Source organism: Zootoca vivipara, chromosome 14 (assembly GCF_963506605.1).
Source record: "Zootoca vivipara chromosome 14, rZooViv1.1, whole genome shotgun sequence".
Taxonomy (NCBI): Eukaryota; Metazoa; Chordata; class Lepidosauria; order Squamata; family Lacertidae; genus Zootoca; species Zootoca vivipara.
In genome coordinates, this window is record NC_083289.1 from 28,352,587 (window position 1) to 28,376,106 (window position 23,520).

General features: G+C 48.9%; 1 protein-coding gene across 1 annotated transcript in view; it reads left to right on the plus strand.

The window, feature by feature from the left end:
• Positions 1-23,520, plus strand: part of IQGAP1 (IQ motif containing GTPase activating protein 1) — a 49,757-nt gene that overhangs the window by 25,726 nt on the left and 511 nt on the right. Inside the window, exons 13-37 of the mRNA XM_035131009.2 lie at positions 73-233; positions 910-1,034; positions 3,476-3,639; positions 4,464-4,554; positions 6,241-6,408; positions 6,670-6,815; positions 7,986-8,156; positions 8,975-9,058; positions 10,136-10,207; positions 10,430-10,499; positions 11,031-11,239; positions 11,880-12,035; positions 12,133-12,296; positions 13,050-13,274; positions 14,053-14,193; positions 14,298-14,382; positions 15,836-16,068; positions 17,205-17,337; positions 17,629-17,731; positions 18,077-18,215; positions 19,610-19,697; positions 19,932-20,144; positions 20,346-20,512; positions 20,893-21,015; positions 21,584-21,692. Coding sequence (XP_034986900.1) covers positions 73-233; positions 910-1,034; positions 3,476-3,639; positions 4,464-4,554; positions 6,241-6,408; positions 6,670-6,815; positions 7,986-8,156; positions 8,975-9,058; positions 10,136-10,207; positions 10,430-10,499; positions 11,031-11,239; positions 11,880-12,035; positions 12,133-12,296; positions 13,050-13,274; positions 14,053-14,193; positions 14,298-14,382; positions 15,836-16,068; positions 17,205-17,337; positions 17,629-17,731; positions 18,077-18,215; positions 19,610-19,697; positions 19,932-20,144; positions 20,346-20,512; positions 20,893-21,015; positions 21,584-21,692 — 3,540 coding nt within the window. The remainder of the gene's footprint in view (positions 1-72; positions 234-909; positions 1,035-3,475; positions 3,640-4,463; positions 4,555-6,240; positions 6,409-6,669; positions 6,816-7,985; positions 8,157-8,974; positions 9,059-10,135; positions 10,208-10,429; positions 10,500-11,030; positions 11,240-11,879; positions 12,036-12,132; positions 12,297-13,049; positions 13,275-14,052; positions 14,194-14,297; positions 14,383-15,835; positions 16,069-17,204; positions 17,338-17,628; positions 17,732-18,076; positions 18,216-19,609; positions 19,698-19,931; positions 20,145-20,345; positions 20,513-20,892; positions 21,016-21,583; positions 21,693-23,520) is intronic.

Here is a 23,520-nt window from a genome sequence, read left to right on the forward strand (position 1 = left end):
TGGCCTCCCTTCCTAGGCTCCCTTTCCCCACTTTGTGTGGTCAGCATGGTCCTCTTTTCTTTGTCTCCTCAGGGTCACCTCACACACCCAGAACTGTCGGTGGCTGTGGAGATGCTCTCTTCAGTGGCCCTCATCAACCGAGCTCTGGACTCTGGGGATGTCAACATGGTCTGGAAGCAGCTGAGCAGCTCAGTGACGGGTCTAACAAACGTTGAGGATGAAAATTCCCAGAGGTCAGACCCCCCCACCCCCCTCCGCAATATACCCACCAGCCTTTCTCTCTTGAGAAGGGCCAAGTGTTCCTGGGGCTTCAGCTCAAGATGGCCGAAATGGGAGGAGACGAAGGAAATGGGGCCTGTTGGGCCCTGTGGCCTCGTGATCCAGAGTCCTCTGAGTCCCAAGTGGAGGCTCTGGGGACGGACCAGAGGGCCCAACATCACCCCCAATGGCCAGTAGGAAGGAAGTGACAAGCAGTTCCTGGGAAGTGGGGTAGAAATAGTGATTGGGCAGTTCTGGCCTGTGAGAGCCCCTTTTGAGGCTCCTCTGGCTTTTGGACCCTCAGGTTTAGGCCAGGGGTGCAGGGCTTGAAGGGTTTCCTGCAGGCAAACCCCTTTGCATTCGTATGCTCCAGATCAGGCATCCCCAAACTGCGGCCCTCCAGATGTTTTGGCCTACAACTCCCATGATCCCTAGCTAACAGGACCAGTGGTTGGGGAAGATGGGAATTGTAGTCCAAAACATCTGGAGGGCCGAAGTTTGGGGACGCCTGCTCCAGATCATTGCCACTGGGAATGGTGCCCTTTGCGCAGGCCTTCCGCTTCCTCCACCTCCTGTGGCCTTGCCTGCATCTCCATGTTTTGTTCTCTCAGCGGCCAGCCCCTTGACATGTGCGGTCTTGACTCTCGGCAGATACATTGAGGACTTGCTGAAGCTGAAGGGTCAGGCACGGAGCGAAGGGGGCGAGTTCATCACCTGGAATGACATCCAGTCGTGCGTTGACCGGGTGAACGTGGCAGTACATGAAGAGCATGAGCGTAAGTGCCTCTCGGGGTGTGGAAACTTCCCAGAGGGTGACGCCCTTGTTGCCCAGGCCTCCATCCAAGCCCCATCAGGGCTAGTCAGTGGCTTGGGATCCGGAAGGCCTGCATCGGTCCTGTTGGTGCCATGGCTGGGTTGGCAGGACTTCTTAGTGAGCCTGAGATCGCTGGTGAAATCAAGGCTCCATTCAGGGAATGGATGTGAAGGCAGCAAAGCACAAAAGGGGGGTATTCAGAGGTGGAGTATGTGTCTTTTGCGTGGCCGATGGCTAGTTCAATTGGTGGCCACGCAAGGCAGTTTTCTAGCCCAGAATGTCATAGTTAGAGGCCATGAGAGATTTCGCTTAGCCAAGGAAGTGCCAAGTGACAATGTCACTCCTCTGGTTCTCAGCAAATGAGGTCCCACTTCTCCTTTCCGGAACCCTGAGGCTGGCTGTGAGAAGCTCCCACCTGAAACAGTAGAAGGCTGCTGCTAGTCAGTGTCCACAGTACTGAGCTAAACTGACAGACTCAGTCTAAGGCAGCTTCCTCTGTCCTTGCTCCAATCCCTGGCCCCACCTGTTCCTTTTCTCAATATAGCTTTGTAATTCAGCACTTGAAATTATGGACATTAGGGCCCTGTTCCTTAATAATGCTCATTTAGTTTGCTCTTACTTTGTCCGGGATTGTGACAACTTATAGCTGGGTGGAGAAGCGGTGCAGCCCAAGGATATGTGACTGGGGGGGACGGGACACTTGGGCAGTAGTCAAGATCATATAAATGCTGGAGTCATTCCTTCATCCAGAATGGTTGGTCTCTTGAAGCCATAGTGAGCTGTGAATCAAGGCCAAAGCCCTCCAGGATTTAGAGGGCTGGAGGCATCATGTGGTGCCCTGGACCAAGGCAGTGGGTTGTAGGAGAGGTTAGGTAGGCCTCTTGTCAGGAGGGAGTGGCTCAGCAGCCAGTTGGTTCCTGCATGTCCTCCCTGGGGTGACCCTCTGCGGGAGGCTGATGCTGGGCTCCGCATGCTGTTCTGTGTCATGGGAAGCTGCCTTTTTCCACATCTGGCTTTGCTCCATTGCTCTCAGTGCATCAACTCCATCACTGCAGGAAGTACTTTCTCAGCTTTTCCTAGAGATGCCAAGGATTGAAACCGAGACCATCTCCATGCAAAGCATGTGCTCTTCCCTCCTGCCAGGGTTCTCTCTCTCTTCCGAGAGCTGGGGCAAAACTTCACTTCTCACCCCACTCGCTTGCAGGGAGTTCAGCCCTGCTGTCTTAAGCAAGTCCTTCTTACATGGCTCACTGCAGTAGCTTAGCCTGCAGTAGCTTAGCTACCAGTTCGTCTGCTCCGTTAAGTTTCTCCAGATCCTTCTGTGGGGTTGTGGAAGGTTGGCTCAGGCGGTTGCTTTATCTATAAAAGTATCAGATCAACAGGAAGTTGTGGGCTGAAAATAACACAGTGCAACCCCAAACACTTGGGATGCTAACCAGGCAAGACAGCATGCCAGGATGTGCTGTTGAAAGTCTGGCCCATCTTGTCTTCCCTGTGCACTCGACCTCTGTTAGGGTGAGGTCGGTGTCTCCCTTGAGGGAGGAGACGGTGCTCCTCCTCCTCAGGGGCAGGAGAATGGGAGGATCTCCTTCAGCCTGGGAACATCAGCAAGGGTGAAATGGGTCTCATCAGAGGGAGGCAGCTCCTCCAGGGTCCAGCAGGTGCTTCTGTTGCTCTGAGGAACAAGATGCTAGAGGCAGTGTCAGGTTTCAGCTGCCTTGAACTCAGCCAGTCCGATTAGGGTTTTTATGGCTGGTGTATGGTTTTTACAACGTCTTCTATAGCTCTATAAATTCATATTCAGGGCTATTCTTAGGCTCCTATTCTTGGGGGATAGGAGGCGGGCAGGTGTGGAGGACTCCCTGGTCCTGAATGGGGTAACTGTGCCTCTGAAGGACCAGGTGTGCAGCCTGGGAGTCACTTTGGACTCACAGCTGTCCCTGGAGGCGCAGGTCAATTCTGTGTCCAGGGCAGCTGTTTGCCAGCTCCATCTGGTACGTAGGCTGAGACCCTACCTGCCCGCAGACTGTCTCGCCAGAGTGGTGCATGCTCTGGTTATCTCCCGCTTTATGTGGGGTTACCTTTGAAGGTGACCCGGAAACTGCAATTAATCCAGAATGCGGTGGCTGGACTGGTGACTGGGAACGGCCGGGGTTAGTAACCTTTTTCAGCCATGGGCCGGTCCACCGTCCCTCAGATGCATTTTAAATAAAAGCACACATTCTACTCATGTAAAAACTCACTGATTCCTGGACTGTCCAGCGGGCCGAATTGAGAAGTCCATTGGGCCGCATCCGGCCCCCGGGCCTTAGGTTGCCTACCCCTGGTCTACCGGGTGGTGCCTCATGTGCCCCTAGAGACCCCCTTGGCCTTCATCCTTCCTTTCTGTCCTGTTTGCTCCAGGGATCTTGGCAATCGGGCTCATCAATGAGGCTTTGGACGAAGGAGATGCGAGGAAGACCTTGCAGGCGCTACAGATTCCTGCAGCAAAGCTGGAGGGGGTCACCCCCAAAGTAGCACAGCATTACCAAGATGTGCTGCTCCGCACCAAGAGGGAGAAAGCTCAGGTGTGTTGGGCATCCCTCCCTGCATCCAGGGATGGGGAGGTTTTCACTGTCTTGACTCCTCTGCTGGGGATGTTCCACAGCCCCATACTTTAGCGGGGCCAAGGAATATAATCTGCGCCGTCATTTGGCGCCCAAGGAGGATGGCAGTGATGCCTCTGTTGGCTCTCAGAGGCCTTTGAGTGGCCTCCCGTCTGTGCACTGACAAGGTGTGCAACTTCTGCTGCAGCTTTGGGGTCCTTTTTGGCCCGTCAATCAGATATTTGTATGGAATGTTGATGTTTATTAATAGCATTGCTTGTCCTCAGCCCCCTTTATGTTCATGAGCTTCTGTTGAGTCTCGTTTGGCCCATCAGGAAAAGTTCTGGTTCTCTGAGGGCAGGGGAGGCAGAGGCCAATTTCCTTCCACCCACTTAGAGCAAGGGGTAGCCCATATAGTGCCCTCGGGATACTGTTGGACTCCAACTTCCATCAGCCCTTGCCAGCAAGGCCGATGGTCAGGGATGATGGCAGGGGCTGCCACCATCCCTTTGAAAGAGAGACTGTTTCACTCTTCATCAGTGCTTTTGTTTGAGGCAAGCTGGACTGGGTGCCATTTAGCTATATGGATTTTATTTTAAAACTAAGCCAGTCTGCAGGTGGAGGCAAATGTTGCTTTGCACGTCAGTCATCCAGCATGTCTAAATTGGACTGGCCGAGACTGGAGTGGGCTGGGGAGATTGAGAGGCAAAGCAGGCCTTTTGCCCCTCCCCTGGGTATGATGCCCTCTCTTCTGTTTGGCTTCAGTTTCTCTGCTGGGGATGAACCTTGCTTTGATCTGCTTTCAGGAAACTCGGGATGAAACGGCTGTCCTCTGGCTGGATGAAATCCAGGGCGGCGTTCTCCAGTCAAACAGGGACACAGAGGAAGCCCAGCGCTGTGAGTCTCCCTGTCATCTCTTGGGGGGGGGGAGGGGGCTGCCAATCTCTGTTCCCGTTTAAAGATGCAACCATGCCAGTGGGTTGGGGAGCAGGTTCTGCTTGTTTGAACACTGGCATTTCTCCTGCTCGTACTTCCCAAAAGCCTGCATCCTAATATCCAACTGGCATTAGGATCATTTTAGCGCTGGGGGTCAAGGATGTCTCTGTTTCGTCTCTTGGGAGGTTGCAGGTCTAAGTCAGTAGTAGAGATGTAAAATTTCCGGAAATTTTGAAGCTTGGGAAAAAAACCCCGACTTTCCCCCCCGTTTTTTTCCAGGGGGAAACGGAAATTTTCAGAAAAATTTGAAAAAATGCTACATTAGCACTTCTTTTTTCTTTTCCAGATTGAAAGTCATTCTGTTACTTTAGAACAGTGTTTCTCAACCACTGTTCCGCGGCACACTAGTGTGCCGCGAGATGTTGCCTGGTGTGCCGTGGGAGAATTACTTTATATATAGTCAATATAGGCACAGAGTTAATTTTTTTAACATTTTCTAATGGTGGTGTGCCTTGTGATTTTTTTCATGAAACAAGTGTGCCTTTGCCCAAAAAAGGTTGAGAAACACTGCTTTAGAAACATAAAATATAACTATGGACAGTTTTAATGGGCATAAAATTATCACAACTAGCATATTAAAAATAGAGTGTATCCAAACAATTATTACAAACAGAATTTACTTTTAAAATAATATTTATTTGTATTTGTAACAAATGGAGCAACAATCTCCTGAACTGTTTATGTGGAACAAAAGAAACTGCACAAAACAATTTTTTAAAATCCAAAAGTAACAATTATTCATATTTCCTCTCCACACTATTAAAAAAAAACATTCTCAGAAAAAGAACTGAAGAAGGAAGTGGGACTAAGTTTCAATGAATGGGCATGAAATTTAATTAGAATCATTTTCTGAGCTGTAGTGATCAGTAACAGTATCAGTTTCAGTCTGCTTCTACATCTACTCTGTCATTATCACAGTTATTATGGACTTCTAAAAACTGAAGGTTTGCTCGGATTGAAACAAGCTTCTCTACTCTACCCTTTCACATATATATACTTTCAGGCCCTTTTTGTTGCTCTATATTTTCTTCCAGTGCTTTGAGGCCTAGTGAAGAGGAACAGATCCAATGCACACCACACACCTGCAAAAACAAAACTGAAACCTTTTTCTTTTCTGGTGACAACACCACCTCCTAAAGGAAGAAATGTATCTTGTTCTTGCATTGGAGAGTTCAGTTTGTAACCTAGGACTTGCTTGTCCTCACAGAAATTAGAATAATCTGATACCATACATATTTTTTAGAAATGATTTATAAAATATTTGAACCCCTTATCTTAAAATATTTTATTCATCATGTTAAAATAAAGCATTCCATAATCTATTTTTTATTTTTCCAATTTTTTGGAAAAAAACAAAAAAGGCTTCAGGAAAAAAAATGGAAAAAACTCAATTTTTCTGAATGTTTCCGTTTCCCCCCCCCGGGCCTTCACATCTCTAGTCAGTAGCCAGAGACCTCCTTGTAAAATGGCCAGTGTTCACTGTGGGTTTTTTTTTTTGTGCTTGCTCAGACTCCCCTCCACCCTCTCCCTACGTTTTGGCCTGTGTCTCTGCAGAGGTTGCAAGGGCTTCTCTTGCTTTTATCTCAGTTGCCGTAGGAATCCTGGCCATCAACGAGGCAGTGGACCAAGGAGATGTTGGGGTGACCCTGGGCTGCCTGCGCTCAGCTGATGTAGGGCTGTATGGCGTGACCCCAGAGTGTGCAGACACGTACCAGCAGGAGCTGGCGGAAGTCAAGAGGACGAAGCTGGCAGCAGGTGAGGGCGGCGGTGGGGGCTGGAGAGGAATGGGAGCTGTGGTCTGCAGGGGCCTGGACTGGTGGAGGGGAGAGGCTGTGTTGACAGCTAGGCTGTCTTTGGCCATCCAGGCCAGCTTTGCCTCCTCTCCCCGCTCTGCTCCTACTTGCCTGGCAGTGTCTGCTCACATTGTGCCACAGAGCCCCACAGTTCCTCCTCACGGAGGCAGAGAAGAAGGGCTTCTTTGGCTCCCCCCTCCCCATCACATCCCGTTTCTTCCAGGAGACAACGGCAGTCAGTGGGTGAAGCACTGGGTGAAAGGAGGCTACCATTATTACCATAACCTGAGGACCAAAGAAGGAAGCTGGGAAGAGCCCCAGGGAGGATTTGTGCCAAATAACATACAGCTCTCCCGGGAGGATATCCAGGTATGTTGAGTGTGTGCCACCTTCTCTAGGCCTCATCACCACCATTCAGGGCCAAGTGCCTCTTGACCTGGTCAGTACAAGGCTTGTTTTGCCCCCTCTCAAGTGATCCTTGATTTCATTTGCTCAGTCACTGACATGTGCAAGGCCCTTTATGACTTCAGGGGGGCAGCTTTGGGTGCTTCTGCAGCAAGATTTTTTTCCTCGCTATTTCTTTGAAACAGAACTATGATAGGAGTGGAGAAGTGGGACCCACTTCCTTGACTTGGCAGGAATACCACCTGCCATTTTGTTCTTCCCCTCCCTTCCAGCTGCTCATTATAAAAGCTATTATGTAACTTTAGCAATGGGTCTTAATTTTGCTGGTTTTCCTCCTCCCTCCCCATCCCGCTTTCCTTTTGTGCCAAGTCTATTAGATTGTAAGCCTGTGGGCACAGCCTGCTTTTCTAATCTTGGTACAATGCCTGGAAAATTGTACGGTAGTAGCTATATGAGATAGTTGCAGCAAAAAGAATAGCCTCGTAGTACCTTAAACACTAAGAAATGTATTATGGCATAAACTTCAGGTGCTTCATTAATAATAATAATAATAATAATGGTTTACATTCCAGATAAAAACCATAAAAGGCAATTATATCAGCAAAATATTAAAATGACATTAAAACCTGGTAGTACCCCTATACAGTGGCAAAAGGGAAGCAAAGGCAAAGTGTTAAAAGGTCCCTGAAGGTACAGTGGTGCCTCGCTAGACGAATTTAATTCGTTCCACGGGTCTTTTCTTATAACGAAAAATTCATCTAGCGAATCCCATAGGAATGCATTGAATTTTTTTTGAATTTTTCTGCCCATAGGAACGCATTAATTGAATTTCAATGCATTCCTATGGGAAACCGCGATTCACTAGACGAATTTTTCATAAAATGAATTCGTCTAGCGAGGCAACCTCCACTCGAAAAATCCTTTCGTTAAGCGGAAATTTCGTTAAGCAGGGCATTCGTTAAGCGAGGCACCACTGTACAGTGAATAAACACTCCCTGAGGTTTTCTTGGGTCACCCTGAGTTGAGGGACCTGCCTCTGGGGCAAGGATGGGCGTTGGTTGCCTTTTGGCCAGGTGCTGAGTGTGGCCTTTTTCCTCCCCCCCCCTGCCTTTCCCTGGGCCAACGGGGATCTAGAGCTCCATCTCCGCTGTCACCGCCGCGTACAACCGAGAGCAGCTCTGGCTGGCCAACGAGAACCTGATTACCAGGCTGCAAGCCTGTTGCCGCGGCTACCTTGTCCGCCAGGAGTTCAGTGGCCGGATGCGTTTCTTGAAGAAGCAAGTTCCTGCCATCACCTGCATCCAGGTACAGGGGGGAAATTGGCGGTGGGAGGGCAGGGAGAACTCGGGGAGAGAAGGCAAAGAGCTGCTGGCGGTGGGCATTGAGGGTGGGGGAAGTCTGGGTCAGGGATGTGTAATGTGGTTGGACTGTGGCGGTACCCACTTGGCAAAGCTTCCTTTGGTCTGTTGGCTGGGCTTCTTCAAGGTGCCCACAGTCAACCCTTTTGTTCTCATTCTGTTGTTTGCGGTTGCTGGCTGGGGATACCATGTACCGCAGGCTGTACCCCACAGCTGTGGAGAATTTGAGGAGCCCAGTTCTGGTGCCAGAGTGATGGGCAGCTAAGCATAGGGCCACACAGCCCCCCTAAGTCCCCAACCAAGTCATGCAGGAGAACAGCCCAGCATTGACTTGGAAGAGTTTCTTGGTCTTTCCTGCTGGGGTAGGGGAGTGAGGTTGTTTAAGCTTTAAGCTCCCCCGGGGGAATCTCTGTTGCAAGGGTGGTGGATATTTTGGTTCCTTGTTTTCAAATCTTGGGTGAGAGAGGCTCTTTGGGGAGAGCAGGCCATACTGGCAGAAGCCCATATCCTGCTTGCTGCTCATTACAGTGCCGCGCTCCTTGGCACTGTTTCTGTTCAGAGTCCCTCTTTGTGAGGTGGCTTGGCTTTCAGTAGGGGCTGCTTTTGGTCCAGCAGCTGAGCAAAGAGAAGCAGTGGCTGTCCCCAGCTGTGATCAGTTTGGGGGGTGTAGACTGGAGGGAAGTGGGGGGGGGGGTGCAGAAGCATACAGGAGATGCAGCAGTCAGGCAAAGGAGGCCTCTAACCCGGTGTTGGGTTTGGTTTCAGTCTCAGTGGCGTGGCTACAAGCAGCGAAAGGCCTATCAAGACCGCCTGAAGTACCTGGAGGCCCACAAGGACAAAGCGGTGAAGGTAATTATCTTCTAGGTCAGGCACTTTGGAATTGGAGCCTCACACCCCCCCTCCCAACCTGCTCTGTCTCTCCAGGATGGATAAAACTGGTGGTCTCCTTCCCCTCCCACTTCCTTGCCTCAGCCCAAGCCCTGTGGGACTCCTAGTGGCTGGTCTTAACCCCTTCATACTCGAAATAGCACTTATACATATTTATGCTTGACAACAATTTCCCACACTCTTTTAGATGTGGCGGCCATTTTGTGTTAGGCCATGCCCTCGCAGCAGCCATTTTGTAACCAGCACCCACAAAATTCCCGTGTGCCCACTATCCCCAAAGAGTTGGCAACCTCTGCTTTCAAACAGACCAGATATGAGATCCTCTGGCCCATGGGTCTAATCCAGCCTTCCACTAAGCCCCAATCCATGCCCCCTCCTCTTTGGCTGTGCTTGTTTCGCTTCCCCACCCTCTCACAAGAGGCCAGCAATATTCCCATGTCTCTTTCAGAAAAAGGCCGGCAGTGGTTGTCTGCCCTGATCCCCTTTCGCCTGATCGTCTTCTACTTGCTTTGCCTCTCTCAGTTAACCTCTTACTCTCTCCAACCCCCTCCAAAAAAAAAAAAAGGAAAGGAAAAGAAGGTCCTGTTCCTCTTTCAGCCATCTGCTTCCCTCTTCCTCACTGCCATGGTGCATGCAGGCAAAACAAAAACAACAGCCCCTTGGTAGGGCCAAGCACTACCCAGGCTGACTCCTTCCCAAATGTGTCCACAGTAAACCTCCTTGCAAATGACTCGGCTGCCTGCTTTGAAGCCTCCTTTCCCACCTCACACCCATGCAAGGCATCTCCTGGCACATGGTGTGCTTCAACCAAGATTGGAAAGCTCAGCCATGGATTTTCACCTCACCTGGCATTGTAAGGAGAGCAAAGGAGGTGGCTTAGCTGCCCCACGTGCAGCCAGGATGAGGATACAAAGCCAGGGGCTCCACCTACCCTTCTGTACCAGAAAGTAGGAGGCCCCAGAGCCCCCATTCTCCCTCTTCTTCCCCCTTCCTCATCTTAGTGCAGCACCCATTTTCAAATTTTTCCATCTTCCACAGATTCAAGCCATGACCAGGATGTACCAGGCCCGGAAACGGTACCGAGGTCGGCTGCAGTACTTCCGGGATCATGTAAGTGCATTGCAGGTGGGGCACCTGGGATTGCTGGATTCCCTCCCATCAGCCCTGGTGACCAGCAGGGCCAATGGATGGTGGTGGTGTCAATCATGATGATGATCGTGGAGATTGCAGTCCAGTGACATCCAGGGGTGGAGGGGCGTAGATGAAAGCACTGCTATGCTACGCTTGCCATGGGACAGGATGGCAAAGGGTTTGCTTTTGTCTCTTGGCTAGATCAATGACATTGTGAAGATCCAGGCCTTCATCCGTGCCAATAAAGCTCGCGATGACTACAAGACGCTGAGTGAGTATTGCCAGGAAGGGCGAACCCACGCAGCTAGTCATGTCCTGAAACTGCCCAAGAAGGGACTGTTGTGGCAAGCAGGGAGGCTGCCATTTTTCATTGGTTTCCTACAATCCAGTTGTCCCACAGGGGACATAAGGGGACAAAGCCACTCAGTGGAAGCTGATGGACCACCCTTTTTCTCTGTAACTGGCAATGTGAGGTAACCATGGCAATATTCGGCCCTGGATATTTTGGTCAGGGAAGTGGGTTTGGCGTGTGACCTCGCCAAAGCTTATTAAGAAGTGGATTGCTTCACTTGCCTGTCCTGTTTCTGCTGAGAGCCTGCCTTGGCTCCTAGGACCTCCCCACTCCCTCCATCCCCTTCAAAACAGGGCAAAATTGAGGGGTTTGGGTTCTTTCCTTTCAGTCTGTCTGATTCTTATGTACACAAGAAAGAGCAATTCTCTCGTGAGAATAAATGAAAGGCCTGCTCCTTTTGTGCCATCAGCATTTGTCACCATTCCTTGGCTGGCGTCTTTCCCTCCACAGTCAATGCTGAAGACCCCCCGATGGCGGTTGTCCGGAAGTTTGTGCACTTGCTGGATCAGAGCGATCAAGATTTCCAAGAGGAACTGGACGTGATGAAGCTGCGTGAGGAGGTCGTGACCTTGATCCGCTCCAATCAGCAGCTGGAGAATGACCTCAACCTCATGGACATAAAAATTGGCTTGCTGGTGAAGAACAAAATCACGCTGCAGGTATAGTCCCCGCTGTCTGGGAGGGGAGCAATCCCCCTTGCCAAGTTCTCCTCAAGCAACAAGGACACCGTTGTGTATGGCAGGTTCTGAAGGTGTTTGTTAGTAGCCACTGAAGGTGTTTGTTAGAGCTCATAAAGCAACAGTCTCCCTCTCGTCAATAATTTCCCTGCCAGACCAGATCAATTATCCGTCAGTTGTCCTAGGGCTGATGAGAAAGATGGTCACATCCACATAACGTAGCGGTCGGGGATATCCTGTGTCTTTGAATATGGTGGGTTGTGTGTCTGCGAAGATAAGAGGCCCCGAACAATCCAAGCGATATCCAAACCCCCCAGTTCAGCTTTGCCTTATGTAGCTTTGGGAAACATCTTTGCTCTTTTTCTGTCCCAATATTTCAATTTCAATGTTAGATAGATCTACTGATACTGCTCAGCAGGTAAGGAAAACCTGAATTTGAGGGCCAGTCGGTATTTCCAGTTCTGCCCAAGTCTGCTCTTGGATCAAATTTCCATTCTCGTGGCCAACCCTGACCTCCCACCTGGAGAGTCAGCAGCAGGAGACAAGGCCAGGGTCCCAGGGTAAGGATGGGATGCTAAGCACAGGCTCTGAGTTCCCCTCTGCCCTTTCCTCCTCACTACAGGATGTCGTGTCTCACAGCAAGAAACTTACCAAGAAGAATAAGGAGCAGCTCTCAGACATGATGATGCTGAACAAGCAAAGGGGAGGCTTGAAGGCTCTGAGCAAAGAGAAGAGGGAGAAGCTGGAAGCCTATCAGCACCTCTTCTACCTGCTGCAGGTGAGAAGAGAGGAGGAGCTGTAGCGGGAGGTGACGCTTTTGTCTTCTCTCCTCTCCATGAACTGCTCTCCATGATCCCCTCCTTGTTTTGCTGCAGACTAACCCCACTTACCTGGCTAAGCTGATTTTCCAAATGCCCCAGAACAAATCCACAAAATTCATGGACTCTGTCATCTTCACGCTGTACAACTACGCCTCCAATCAGCGGGAGGAATACTTGTTGCTGCGCCTCTTCAAGACTGCACTGCAGGAGGAGATCAAGTACGTGGGTCGGGAGCCTTTAACTCTCAGGGGCTGCATGGGGCGTAAAGACAGCTGTTAGGCTACAGCTGTTCACTGCGCTTTGGGCTCTTATTTTTTCAGTAGAAGAGGAACCCATACACGCGTCACAGAGAGCAGCTTTCTTTGAGCTTCTGGTTCTTGCTGTCATTCTGGCTCCCAAGTTGGAAGACCAGGCATGAGTTTGCCATGTGGTCAGCAGTAAATGTGTGGTTGTAAGGGGAGGAGCAATAAAGCTATTTAAACTATGAAATCAAAATTCTCAAAAAGAAGAACATTGCTTTCCCCCTGACCTTGCGTTCTCAGTTATAGTGGCCCCTTTTCACATTGGAATAAGTGAACCGCCCTGAGATTTTGAGATGAAGGGTGGTAAATAAATCAGATATAAATAGACAGACAGACAGACAGACAGACAGACTTGTGCTTCCCTCTTGGTGGGAGGGTGGTCGGCCATTGACTAATAGGAGAGGCAGGGCAGAAACTCCTCCTGGCTGAAGGTTCTGAAACAACCTGCAAACAAAAGCTGGATCTGAAAACCTGAGGATGACAACAACAACAACAACAACAACAACAACAACAACAACAGCAACAACAACAACAACAGAAATGTATGAAAGAGAAGTATGGAAAGTGGAAGGCCACCCTCTGGGCTTGGGTACCAGTATCTTCTTCTGGGATAGCAAGCTGGTTTTCACCCACATGTGTTTCCAGCAAGCCTTTCTCGTCTTCTTCCAGATCAAAGGTAGATCAGCTGCAAGAGATTGTGACGGGAAACCCCACCGTGATCAAGATGGTGGTGAGCTTCAACCGTGGTGCTCGTGGACAGAACACCTTGAGGCAGATCCTGGCACCGGTTGTGAAGGAGATCATGGAGGACAAATCTCTCAATATCAAAACTGATCCAGTGGACATCTACAAGTCCTGGGTCAACCAGATGGAGTCGCAGACCGGAGAGGCCAGGTATGAGGGGCTGTTTATGCTCACAGGAGGTGCCAAAAAAGGTCTGGACTTTTTCAGGGGAGAGAGAGAGAGGCGTTGGGTGGTCATGCTCTGAAGCAGCACACATCCTCATTTGGATTTTCACGTTTTGTGGCAGCTTGTATCTGAAAAGTTTCTTTCTCTCCCTTGAAAGTTTTTTAAAAAAAGATTCCATTCACTGATATGCAAGATTAAATATTTAGACATGGATGACTCATAGCCATGGCCTTAGAAAAGGTCGTGCAGTCATTCCAGGGCGCAAATGTGAGCTGAACCTGGCAAAAGGTTTAGAGCCATTTTTAAAAAACCATGTTCTCAATCAAGAGCAATATAGAAAGCTTCCTCCTTCATTCCTCCCTTCTGCTTTGGGGACATTTATCAAGGGTCAGATGGTCATAGGAGAGGAATGTCAGCAAAGACCTCAAAACCCAAAGCTCCTGCTGGACTCCCTATGTCCCCCCCACCCCACCCACTGCCCTCTAGGCTACCTGCCACCCACCCTCCTGTGGGAAGGATGATTGGGACATAAGACTCCCTTAGAGCCCATACCTGCAGGTCTTTCTCTCCTCCCCCTCACCTCAAATAGGGCTGATCTGTCACCAGATGCCCCCTGGGCAGGATCCAGATGGCTGTTTATGCACATGTGCTGTTCGTTGTGTCTGTCCAGCATAAGCTGGAGGGCTAAGAGGGGTGTGTGAGCGGCAGCACCCTCCACATGACACTTCCCACCACTCACCTGCCTATGGCCTTTCCTTGACAGTAAGCTGCCCTACGACGTCACACCGGAGCAAGCCCTGGCCCACGAGGAGGTCAAGACACGTCTGGATGCCTCCATCAAGAACATGCGGGCCATCACCGATAAGTTTCTGTTGGCCATCATCGGCTCCCTGGAGAAAATCCCGTGAGTGTCCCAAGCTGCCCCTTGGGCGGATGCAGGCGGAGGAGGGTCCTTCTAAGCTTCTCTCCACCTCTCTCCTCATTCCCGGCCTTGTTCTCCCTCTACAGCTACGGCATGCGCTTCATTGCCAAGGTCTTGAAAGATTCACTACATGAAAAATTTCCTGACGCCAGTGAGGATGATCTGCTGAAGGTGAGGAAGCAGGGTTTCCCAAACACACACACACACACACACACACACACACACACACACACACACACACACCTTGCTTTGCGCTCTCTTGTGGTTTGATCAGACCATCTGCCAATCACATTTGCAGCTCCAGCGACCTAGGTGAGCATGGGGGTGGGGGCTGCTTTGAGAGTGGAGGGGGGGTGGACTCGCTGCTTCTACTGCATCTCTCTCTCTCTCTCTCTCTCTCTCTCTCTCTCTCTCTCTCTCTCTCTCTCTGCTGGGCTTCTTCCTTCTCTCTAAAGAGCTGCAGCGAGTGGCCACACTTGGTCTCAGCAGCAGCCTGTGCCACTTTCCTTCTTTTTTTTTTTAAAGAGAGCATGTCAGGTAGAAAAATAAACTTTTTAAAAAAAATGTTTTTCAAAAGAGCAAGGATGTCTCTCTGGTTTGGGTGACTGGTGGATGGTCAGTGGCACTCTCTTCTCATATAAGTTTAAAGCCAAGAGAACTCACAAGGATGACCTTTCTGTCCAGTGGGTCTGCCCTGTTTTGGGGACTGTCGCGACCTGTGCCTGGCAATTTCTCTCAAAGATAAAGAGCCATCTTGTGCCTTCTTCTAAAAAAGAGACCTGAATGCTGTTGTTTTCTTCTTCTCTTCTAGTTCTGTGCTTTCCCACACTGAAGCATCGAATCTAGGCTTTCTCTGCAGGTGAATTCCTTTTTTAAAGCATGCCTTTAGGTGGGAAGCAGGCGGAGGAGCTTGCAGGGGCCACAGGGTAGCAGCAGCAGCAGCAAAGAGTCAGGACGGAAGTGCACAATTCAGGGGGGGGGGCTGCTAGAGCAGCCAATGAGTTGAAGCCGTTCAACTTTTTCATTAAAGTGGCCTGTGAACTCCTGGCTTCTCAGTATCTTTGGGGAAAGAGCTGGGAGCCCTTAGCCCATGGATCACTGCCTATTCCCCATAGTCCAGTAGTGAATACTTCCTAGCCTATGGCTTTCTTTGACTACTGCCTTTTGAGGCTTTTGGTGAGGCTGTTGGGGAGGCAAGATTATAGCTCCGAGGCACTTCCGTGGGAGCCAACCTTCCCTCCCTTTCTTTCCTGGCGTGTTTCCAGCCAGACAAATGGCACCTGCTTAATGTAGCCGCCCAGTGGAGCTGAGAAATGATCTGCCCCGGGGCATCCGTGCTGGATGTTCTGTTTGCCAAGTCCTTGCCTTGTTTCTGGCTCTTCCTGACTTTTTCCGCATCTCAGCTGCATTTCCCAATGTGGCTAATTCTCTTCCGAAGTGAGGAAAACAGCAGCTGCCTGCCTGCCTGCCTGCTCCCAAATGCCTGCGGCTTCCTTTCCTTTCTAAAGCCCTGTTGCCTCCCCTCTGCCTCTTTGTGCAACTGAGCAGGTTGGCGGTGGGGGACAGAATCGGTGAAAGTGGCTTCCTCCAGACAAGGTGAGGTCACAAAGGACTCTTTCCCTAGATTGTAGGCAACCTTCTGTACTATCGCTACATGAACCCGGCCATTGTGGCTCCGGATGCCTTTGACATCATTGATCTGTCAGCTGGAGGACAGTTGACGACAGACCAACGGCGAAACCTTGGCTCCATTGCAAAAATGTTGCAGCATGCAGCATCCAATAAGATGTTCCTGGGGGACAATGCGCACCTAGGAATCATCAATGAGTACCTTTCTCAGTCCTACCAGAAATTCAGGTAATGGTTTCTGAAAAGTACGGTGTAGAGTGACAATGACTTTCAGCAAGGAATGATGGGGCCAATGACAGTGAATTATTCAGAACAGATAGGAAGGAGAAGATCTGTTTCTTGGGGGGCGGGGACACATTTCCTTGTAAAGTCCCACAGGAAGTTGCCTGCTTCTTACATGGCACAGACAGGGCTGACTGGGGTAAATTCACAGTCCAATCTTGCTTGGGAATTTCTCCTGAAATACACCCTTGTATTTAGGTAGCCACAACACCAGATTCCCCCAAAGTTTTGTCACCTGGGGAAGTAAGGTTCCTTTCTGAGAATTGGGCATGCACGCAGAAATATTTTTAGCAGGGGAGACTCACTTGAGAACAAGTTTAGTTTTATCTTTTCTTTCACCAAATGGGGTGGGTGAGTGTGCTTCGTGGTCAAACGTAAAAGCCAGGGTTGCTTACCTTCCAAGTCCCGGACTGCAGAATCCGGGACCGGCAACCGTGTGACACCGGAAGTTGCGTCGACGTAACTTCCGGTGTCGCTTTGCCCTTCTATGGGCACCAAAAATGGCCGCCGCCGGCTTCAAAAGTCGCATCTACGCATGACCGGAAGTGCGTCAACGCAACTTCCGGTGTTGCCTGCCCATCTATGGGCACCAAAAATGGCCGCCGCTGACACCGGAAGTCGCGTCTACGCACTTCCGGTCATGCGTAGATGCGATTTTTGAAGCCGGCGGCGGCCATCTTTTGTGACCATAGAAGGGCAAATCATTAAAAAAAATGGCCGCTGGCAGGAGAAAATAACAGAGAAAAATGGGAGACAAAGTGATACGGGGGATCCCCGGGAAAAGGTAAGTAAAAACGGGGGTTTCCCGGGGAAAACGGGGTACTTGGCAGCTATGGGGTTGTTGTGACTCCAGTTCCCATCACACAGTGTGTTGCATTCCAGTTTTAAAGGATGCTGCTTGGGACTGTTCACCATAGTGACTTATGTGAAGTGTTATAATCGCCCCAGCTGAGAATCTCCCAGTGGAGGACAAATATGGTGCTTGTGAAGACCTGTTTGGCCGAAAAGCATCACCAGCTGGGTTGGTGGTGGCTGGGGTGGGACTTTCCAAATTCGGCTAACTCTCTTTTGCCTTTCTGAAGGCGTTTTTTCCAGGCTGCTTGTGAAGTCCCAGAGCTGCAAGAGAAGTTCAATGTTGATGAATATTCAGACTTGGTGACCCTCACGAAGCCAGTGATCTATATCTCCATTGGAGAAATAATAAACACACACACTGTAAGTCTCTTTTGCGTATTGGACTGTTGTGGTGTAGACTTTATTCTCTTGGTATAAATAAAAAAAGTTTTTCTGAAGAATACCAGAAACTAGACAGAAACATCACAAACATCACAAGCATAAATTATTATTATTCATCCTGTATTGTGTTTTTACTATTTTTGGGGGAGACTGCCCAGAGTGTCTGGGGCAACCCAGTCAGATGGGTGGCATATAAATAATAAATTGTTGTAATATCACCATTATTATTATTATCAGCTCATTGCCTAATCTTTGTTACTCACAAACTAGCTGCTTTTGGACCATCAAGATGCCATTGCTCCTGAGCACAATGACCCTATTCATGAGCTTCTAGATGACCTGGGGGAGGTGTCCACCATTGAATCTCTGATAGGTGAGCTTTTTTCTGATTTAGTAATGAGAAACATGGTTCAAGTGTATCTATTGAGTGCTAAAACACTACCCACAAACAACCCAGAAGTAGGGCTAAGATGCCTCTCCACGAGCCTTATTCCTGCCTGTATATTGAGGCCTCTGTAGCCAAACCAATGCAGGCACATGTCAACATTGCTATTCCTAAGGTGATTAAATAGGGTCCTCCAGGTAAGAGACACGGCTGGCATCCAGGAACACACACATTTCAAAGCAGTTACTTAAAAAATGAGTTATCACAGGGGGAGAGACTAAATGAGTGAAGCAAACAACCACACTCTTTTCCTGTGCTCTGCTTTTCTCCAAGGAGAGGGATCTGGCAGCGTGAATGATCCAGCCAGTAAAGAGATGCTGGCCAAGACAGAAGTTTCACTCACACTGACTAACAAATTTGATGTACCTGGGGATGAGAATGCAGAGATGGATGCCAAGACTATTCTGCTGAAGTAAGTAGGGGCCATGACAGCCCCTGAGCCTTTCTCACTTTCACATCCAAGTCACCTGGGGATGTCCCATTTCACCAAAGCATTTGCCCAGGCTTTAAGAAAAGGTGGCTGGCTGACTGGCTGGAGGGAGGGAGCCAAAGCCTTATCAGTGAGCTTCATGGCTTAGTGGAGATTCTGAACCTGCATCTCTCCACTCTGAATCCCCTACACAGTTCTCTGGGTAAAAAACAAAAGATGGCAACACCCAGAAATAACAGAAGTATTCAGGGAAGTGAAATGACTAAAAATGTGTCTTGCTCTCAGCATGTTGGGTTCCACTATTTGATGATCATTTATCTAAGAGGAGGAAGAGGAAGGGAGGTGTACAAAAGTGCACATCTCTTTGTACATCTTTACTACATGTTGATACGTAGCAAGTGCTGTGATATTCAGCAGCACACTGGGCTTTTATTAAGGATTAGTTGAAATTGCTGTGTCCACAAAACCTGTGTTCAGAAACTAGGGGTGTAGTGAGAGATAGTGTTGCCATCATGCTCAGTGTGTGAACTCCCAGGAGGAAATTGATTGACAGCTTTCTGAATAAGGAATGCAAACTTTTGATGCAACCCAGAATAATTCATACATATACTTACTAAATATCAGGACTCCTGGGGTACATTCCTCATTCCTGATGTGTCAGTTCAGACTTCTTGTTTTCTTTGCCCAGTTCTCCTTGGAGAGATCCCTTTCTCAAGGGACTCTTTATCCAAGCAGACTGCTGGAGAACTTAGAATCTTCTGAACAGACTTCTGAGGCCCGTGGTGAAGACAGCAGGCAGGACTTGCAGCTAGCTGGCAGGGCTAACCCACTTGTGATACTCCTTAATGCTGAGGAACCCTAAATTAGGCAACTTGCTTCCCTTAGCCAGTCATAAGGAACCAGTGGGAATGTACTGGAGAAGGCAATCCTTCATCACCTGGTCCCAAGCTGTTTCAGAGGTTTTAGACATCATAACCAGAACCTTAAACCCAGCCCAGGGGCTAATTGGCAGCCAGTGCAACTCCTTCAGGAGACATGAAATAAGCATTCCATGTGGCACCCCAGTGAGTGGTGTGGGCCTCCTTTTGCAGTAGCTACAGCCCCTGCACAAGCCCTAAGGGCAGCCTTGTGTAGAGTGCATTACAGTAACCCAGCCTTCAGGTTCACAGTGCATAAATCACAGTGGCAAGGCTATGTGTAAGAACATCTGCAGCTTTCTGTGCCGCTGAGATGTGAGTAGTCAAGGGTGGCTGTTTCTTTGATTTCCTTCCTCTTTTGAGTACAGTATCTCCCTGATGGTGCATATTTGGCAGAAGAGACAACAGGCACTTGCTCATCGATGGCACATTGATTCTTCCTTTCCTTTTGCTTTTCAGCACAAAGCGCTTAATTGTGGATGTGATCCGCTTCCAGCCAGGAGAGACGCTGACCGAGATCCTGGAAACTCCAGCCAGTGTTGAACAGGTAATGGGGAGGAGGTTTAGTCATGTTGGAGCAGACGCCAAAGTCTTCCTGTCTCCAAGGGGCAAGAGAGTGTCGCAGGCCTGGGGGAACAGCAGTCTGTGACTGACTGTCCAAAGAAGAGAAGGGCTCAAGCAAGTGGCATCTGGTGGTGTATGTTGGGGTGGCGGGGCAGGAATGTGTGTACCAGAACAGACCAGTTGCAACAGCCTTTCTGACACCCCAATCCCCACCCAGGAAGCCGAACACCAGAGAGCCATGCAGAGGCGAGCCATTCGGGATGCCAAAACTCCCGACAAGATGAAGAAATCCAAAGCGGTCAAGGAGGACAGCAACCTGAGCCTTCAAGAAAAGAAGGAAAAGATAAAATCGGCCCTGAAGAAGCTGACTGAACTGGGGACAGTGAACCCCAAGAACAGATACCAGGATCTGATCAATGATGTGGCCAAGGTAGGCGGCATCCAGGGAAACTGAGCTAACAGCCAGTGGGCTTGTGCTGGCAGGTGCATATGCTGTGTGACATATAAAGGTGACTGGGGATGGGGTTGGGGGCGGCTACTCAATGCACATGTGTGCACACACACACTTGGAATGTCTTGGGTTAGAAGGTAAGCCTGTCCCCTCCCTCCTGCTCCCCCACCCCAACTCCAGGACATTCGAAATCAGCGGCGCTATCGCCAAAGGAGAAAAGCAGAGCTGGTGAAGTTGCAGCAGACCCACAATGCCCTCACCTCCAAGGCGACTTTTTACGAGGAGCAGGTGGATTACTACAAGAGCTATATCAAAACGTGCCTGGATAACTTGGCCAGCAAGGGCAAGTAAGTAGAAGCCCCCGGAGGTTTGGGGTTGTGTGGGTGTACCCTGGGACCTTGGGAAATCTCTTGGCATGAAAACAAAAAATGGGGAGGGGGGATTGCCAGGTGATGAGAGATGGAAAATGGTGAGTTGACAAAGGGCATAAGAGCAAGGGGGGTTAGCTCTCAAAGAGCTGCCTGCAGGAAGAGCAGGAGTTAAGGGGAATTATTCCCCCCCCCCAGGTGTATTGGTGGCCCTTGGGGAGGGAGAGGCAAAACTCCCCACCCCACCCCCGGTGCCTTGGGTCAAGTCTTTGTTAGCCTCAATGCTTGTCAAGTCAGACCTGAAATCCTACAAATGGGAGAATGCCTCTCAGTGAGGTGCCCGTCCCTCTTTTCTTCAGGGTTTCGAAAAAACCACGGGAGATGAAGGGAAAGAAAAGCAAAAAGATCTCCCTGAAATACACGGCAGCCCGGCTCCATGAAAAGGGAGTCCTGTTGGAAATTGAAGATCTGCAAGCCAGCCAGTGAGTATGTCATTTATCACAGCCAGCATGCACAGAGGCAAGTCTCACCCAGTCAGCAGCATTCCGGGATAAAATTGGGTGTGAACATTTTCATGGATTTGGGTGTTTGTGTGTAAATATTTGCTAGCAGTGTGCATCAGATTTAGACTAATCCTGAGGCCAAGTAGGGCTCCTAAGAAGGACTTTTGGCTTGTCAGAGGCAAAGTGGGAGCTGTAGAAGACCTCTGAAGCACTTCATGGTGCTTCTGTGGACTAGGCATCAAAAACAGTGCTTGCTTGCAAGTGTCTTATAAAACTGAAAGTAATCTCTAAACTCACCCAGACATGGCAATGCCAGAATGAAATGAAGGGGTAAGGGAGAGGAAGGAAACAGTCCGTTGTTACTGGCAGGTCAAGGGACTGATTTTACCTAGAAATACAATCGCTTTCAGTTCTTCCAATCTGAAATCCACACTGAAGCTCTCTAGTGCAAGTACTTAATTCCTATCCAATAATCCTTTATTCTTCACTTCAACTCCCAATGGCACATTAAAATAAGCATATTTGTTTTGTCCCCCAAACTGTATAGATTCAAAAATGTGATATTTGAAATTAGCCCAACGGAAGAAGTCGGAGACTTTGAGGTAAAAGCAAAGTTCATGGGTGTACAGATGGAGACATTCATTCTACATTATCAGGTATGGATCTTGATGTTGTCTGTACAGTCCACCCTTGTACTGAGTTTGCATCAGGGGATTTCGTTCAGGATCTCCAAACTGTGATGGGGAAGGAGAGGACGATATTAGATATCGAACAAAAAATCATTATGACCTATTCTCCTGGACTGCATTCCAGGTTTATCTAAATTAGATTAAGGAGCACACTTCTTCAAAGGAAGCAGATGTTGAATGATTGTGTAAAAGTGTCATTATTGTTTCACTGTACCTTTAAGAGTCAGGAAAGATTTAATGACTGGGGCTCTGCAGCTGTGGAGCAGCTCTACAGGTGTTGCTGTGAAGCTGATGATGCAGGGTATATCAGGGGTGTTGTGTGTTGCCTCTGTGCTGGGTGTTTTCCCAGTGTGCTTTTGGTGGGTGGTTTGGTTGTGCGGGTATTTTGTGCAAGCTTAATTTAATTTTTTGTTATTTTTACTTTCTCCATTAAACCAAGCATTTGTTTAAGTCTTGGTCTCTATGTGTAAGTTTCTCAACCAGTTTCTGCTGATTTTGCTTTTAACCCTAACAGCAGAATGTGAAAATCTGGGGAACTAATTGAACAAAACATTGGCCCACCCTCTCCAGAATGAGTCAGACAGGGAATGGCTGTGCTTGTGTGTTTAGACTCCGAGGGGAGGGATCCAGTGGGCCCTAGGTGATGCTTGAGTTGGATTGTATAATGATGATGATGATGATGATGATGATGATGATGTCCAGCTGTAGACCTTAATGAAAAGTGTATTTATCAAAGACAGATGTATTTAAATGTGCTAGCAGTTTTACATAAATAGATGGATTTTAAAAATGACTCCCCACCCCGGGATGATGGTGGGGAGGTTTATTGCCTGTTTGCACCAGATGATGCAGCAGCTCTGTGGCTGCTTCAGTTTTCTGGAAAAAATGCCTTTTCATCTCCCGCCCCGATGCAGTTGGACATTCTAAAACTGTTTGGGAATAGGCTTCACCTTGATCAGGAGATGGTGTCTTCCAGACTTGTTCCTGGAGGGCACAGAGGCCTCCTTCCCACCCTCCAGGCCTGCCATGCCCAATGCCAGAGCTTTAGCGTTTATTTATTTTTTTAAAAATAGTTCATTCCTCCTCTTTTCCCTCTTGGCCTCCAAGATCTCCAGCAGTGATTCTAAGGAATAGTCCTATTATCAATTGTTGATCCTAGATTAGAGTCAGAGTTTAGTTATTATTTTCATCTTTTTTGCCCAATTAGGTCCTTAGAGCTTTTTAAATGTGCTGAAATAATCTTAGGGGAGCATAATGGGGCGGGGGAGCAAAGTGGACGGTGCAAATGCATATAACTTGCATAGGAAAAATAACTCCTAAAACTTAATCTATTCACTGCCAACTTACTCTCCATTTAGCCTGCTATCAGAAAGTATGCAAGCATCAAGCAGTTGGGGTGTAATTGCTGTGGCATAACATGGCTTGCTGTTTCCTTTCCATCTGCTGCCAAATGCAACATTCACAGTCCTTCATGTGTGCTCCATCCTCATTTCTTGGAAATGAGTTGAAGAGTCGGTGCAGAGGCATTTCCAGAATAATTTATTTCAGCAAAATGGCATGTGCACATTCTTAAATGGGAAAAACATGCACTTAAATTACTGAAAACAAAATGAGAATGTCCAACAGGGATCACATCCATGCTTTCACCAGTGAGAAAATCAGTTTTGGAGAAGTATCAATGCATGGAATAAGGTTCCTTCCCACCCTGTGCAAAACAGAGAGCCCTTCACTATAGCAGCTTGATAGCTTCCCCTTCCGCTGAGCATCACAAAAAGATGATGGCATGTGCTACTTG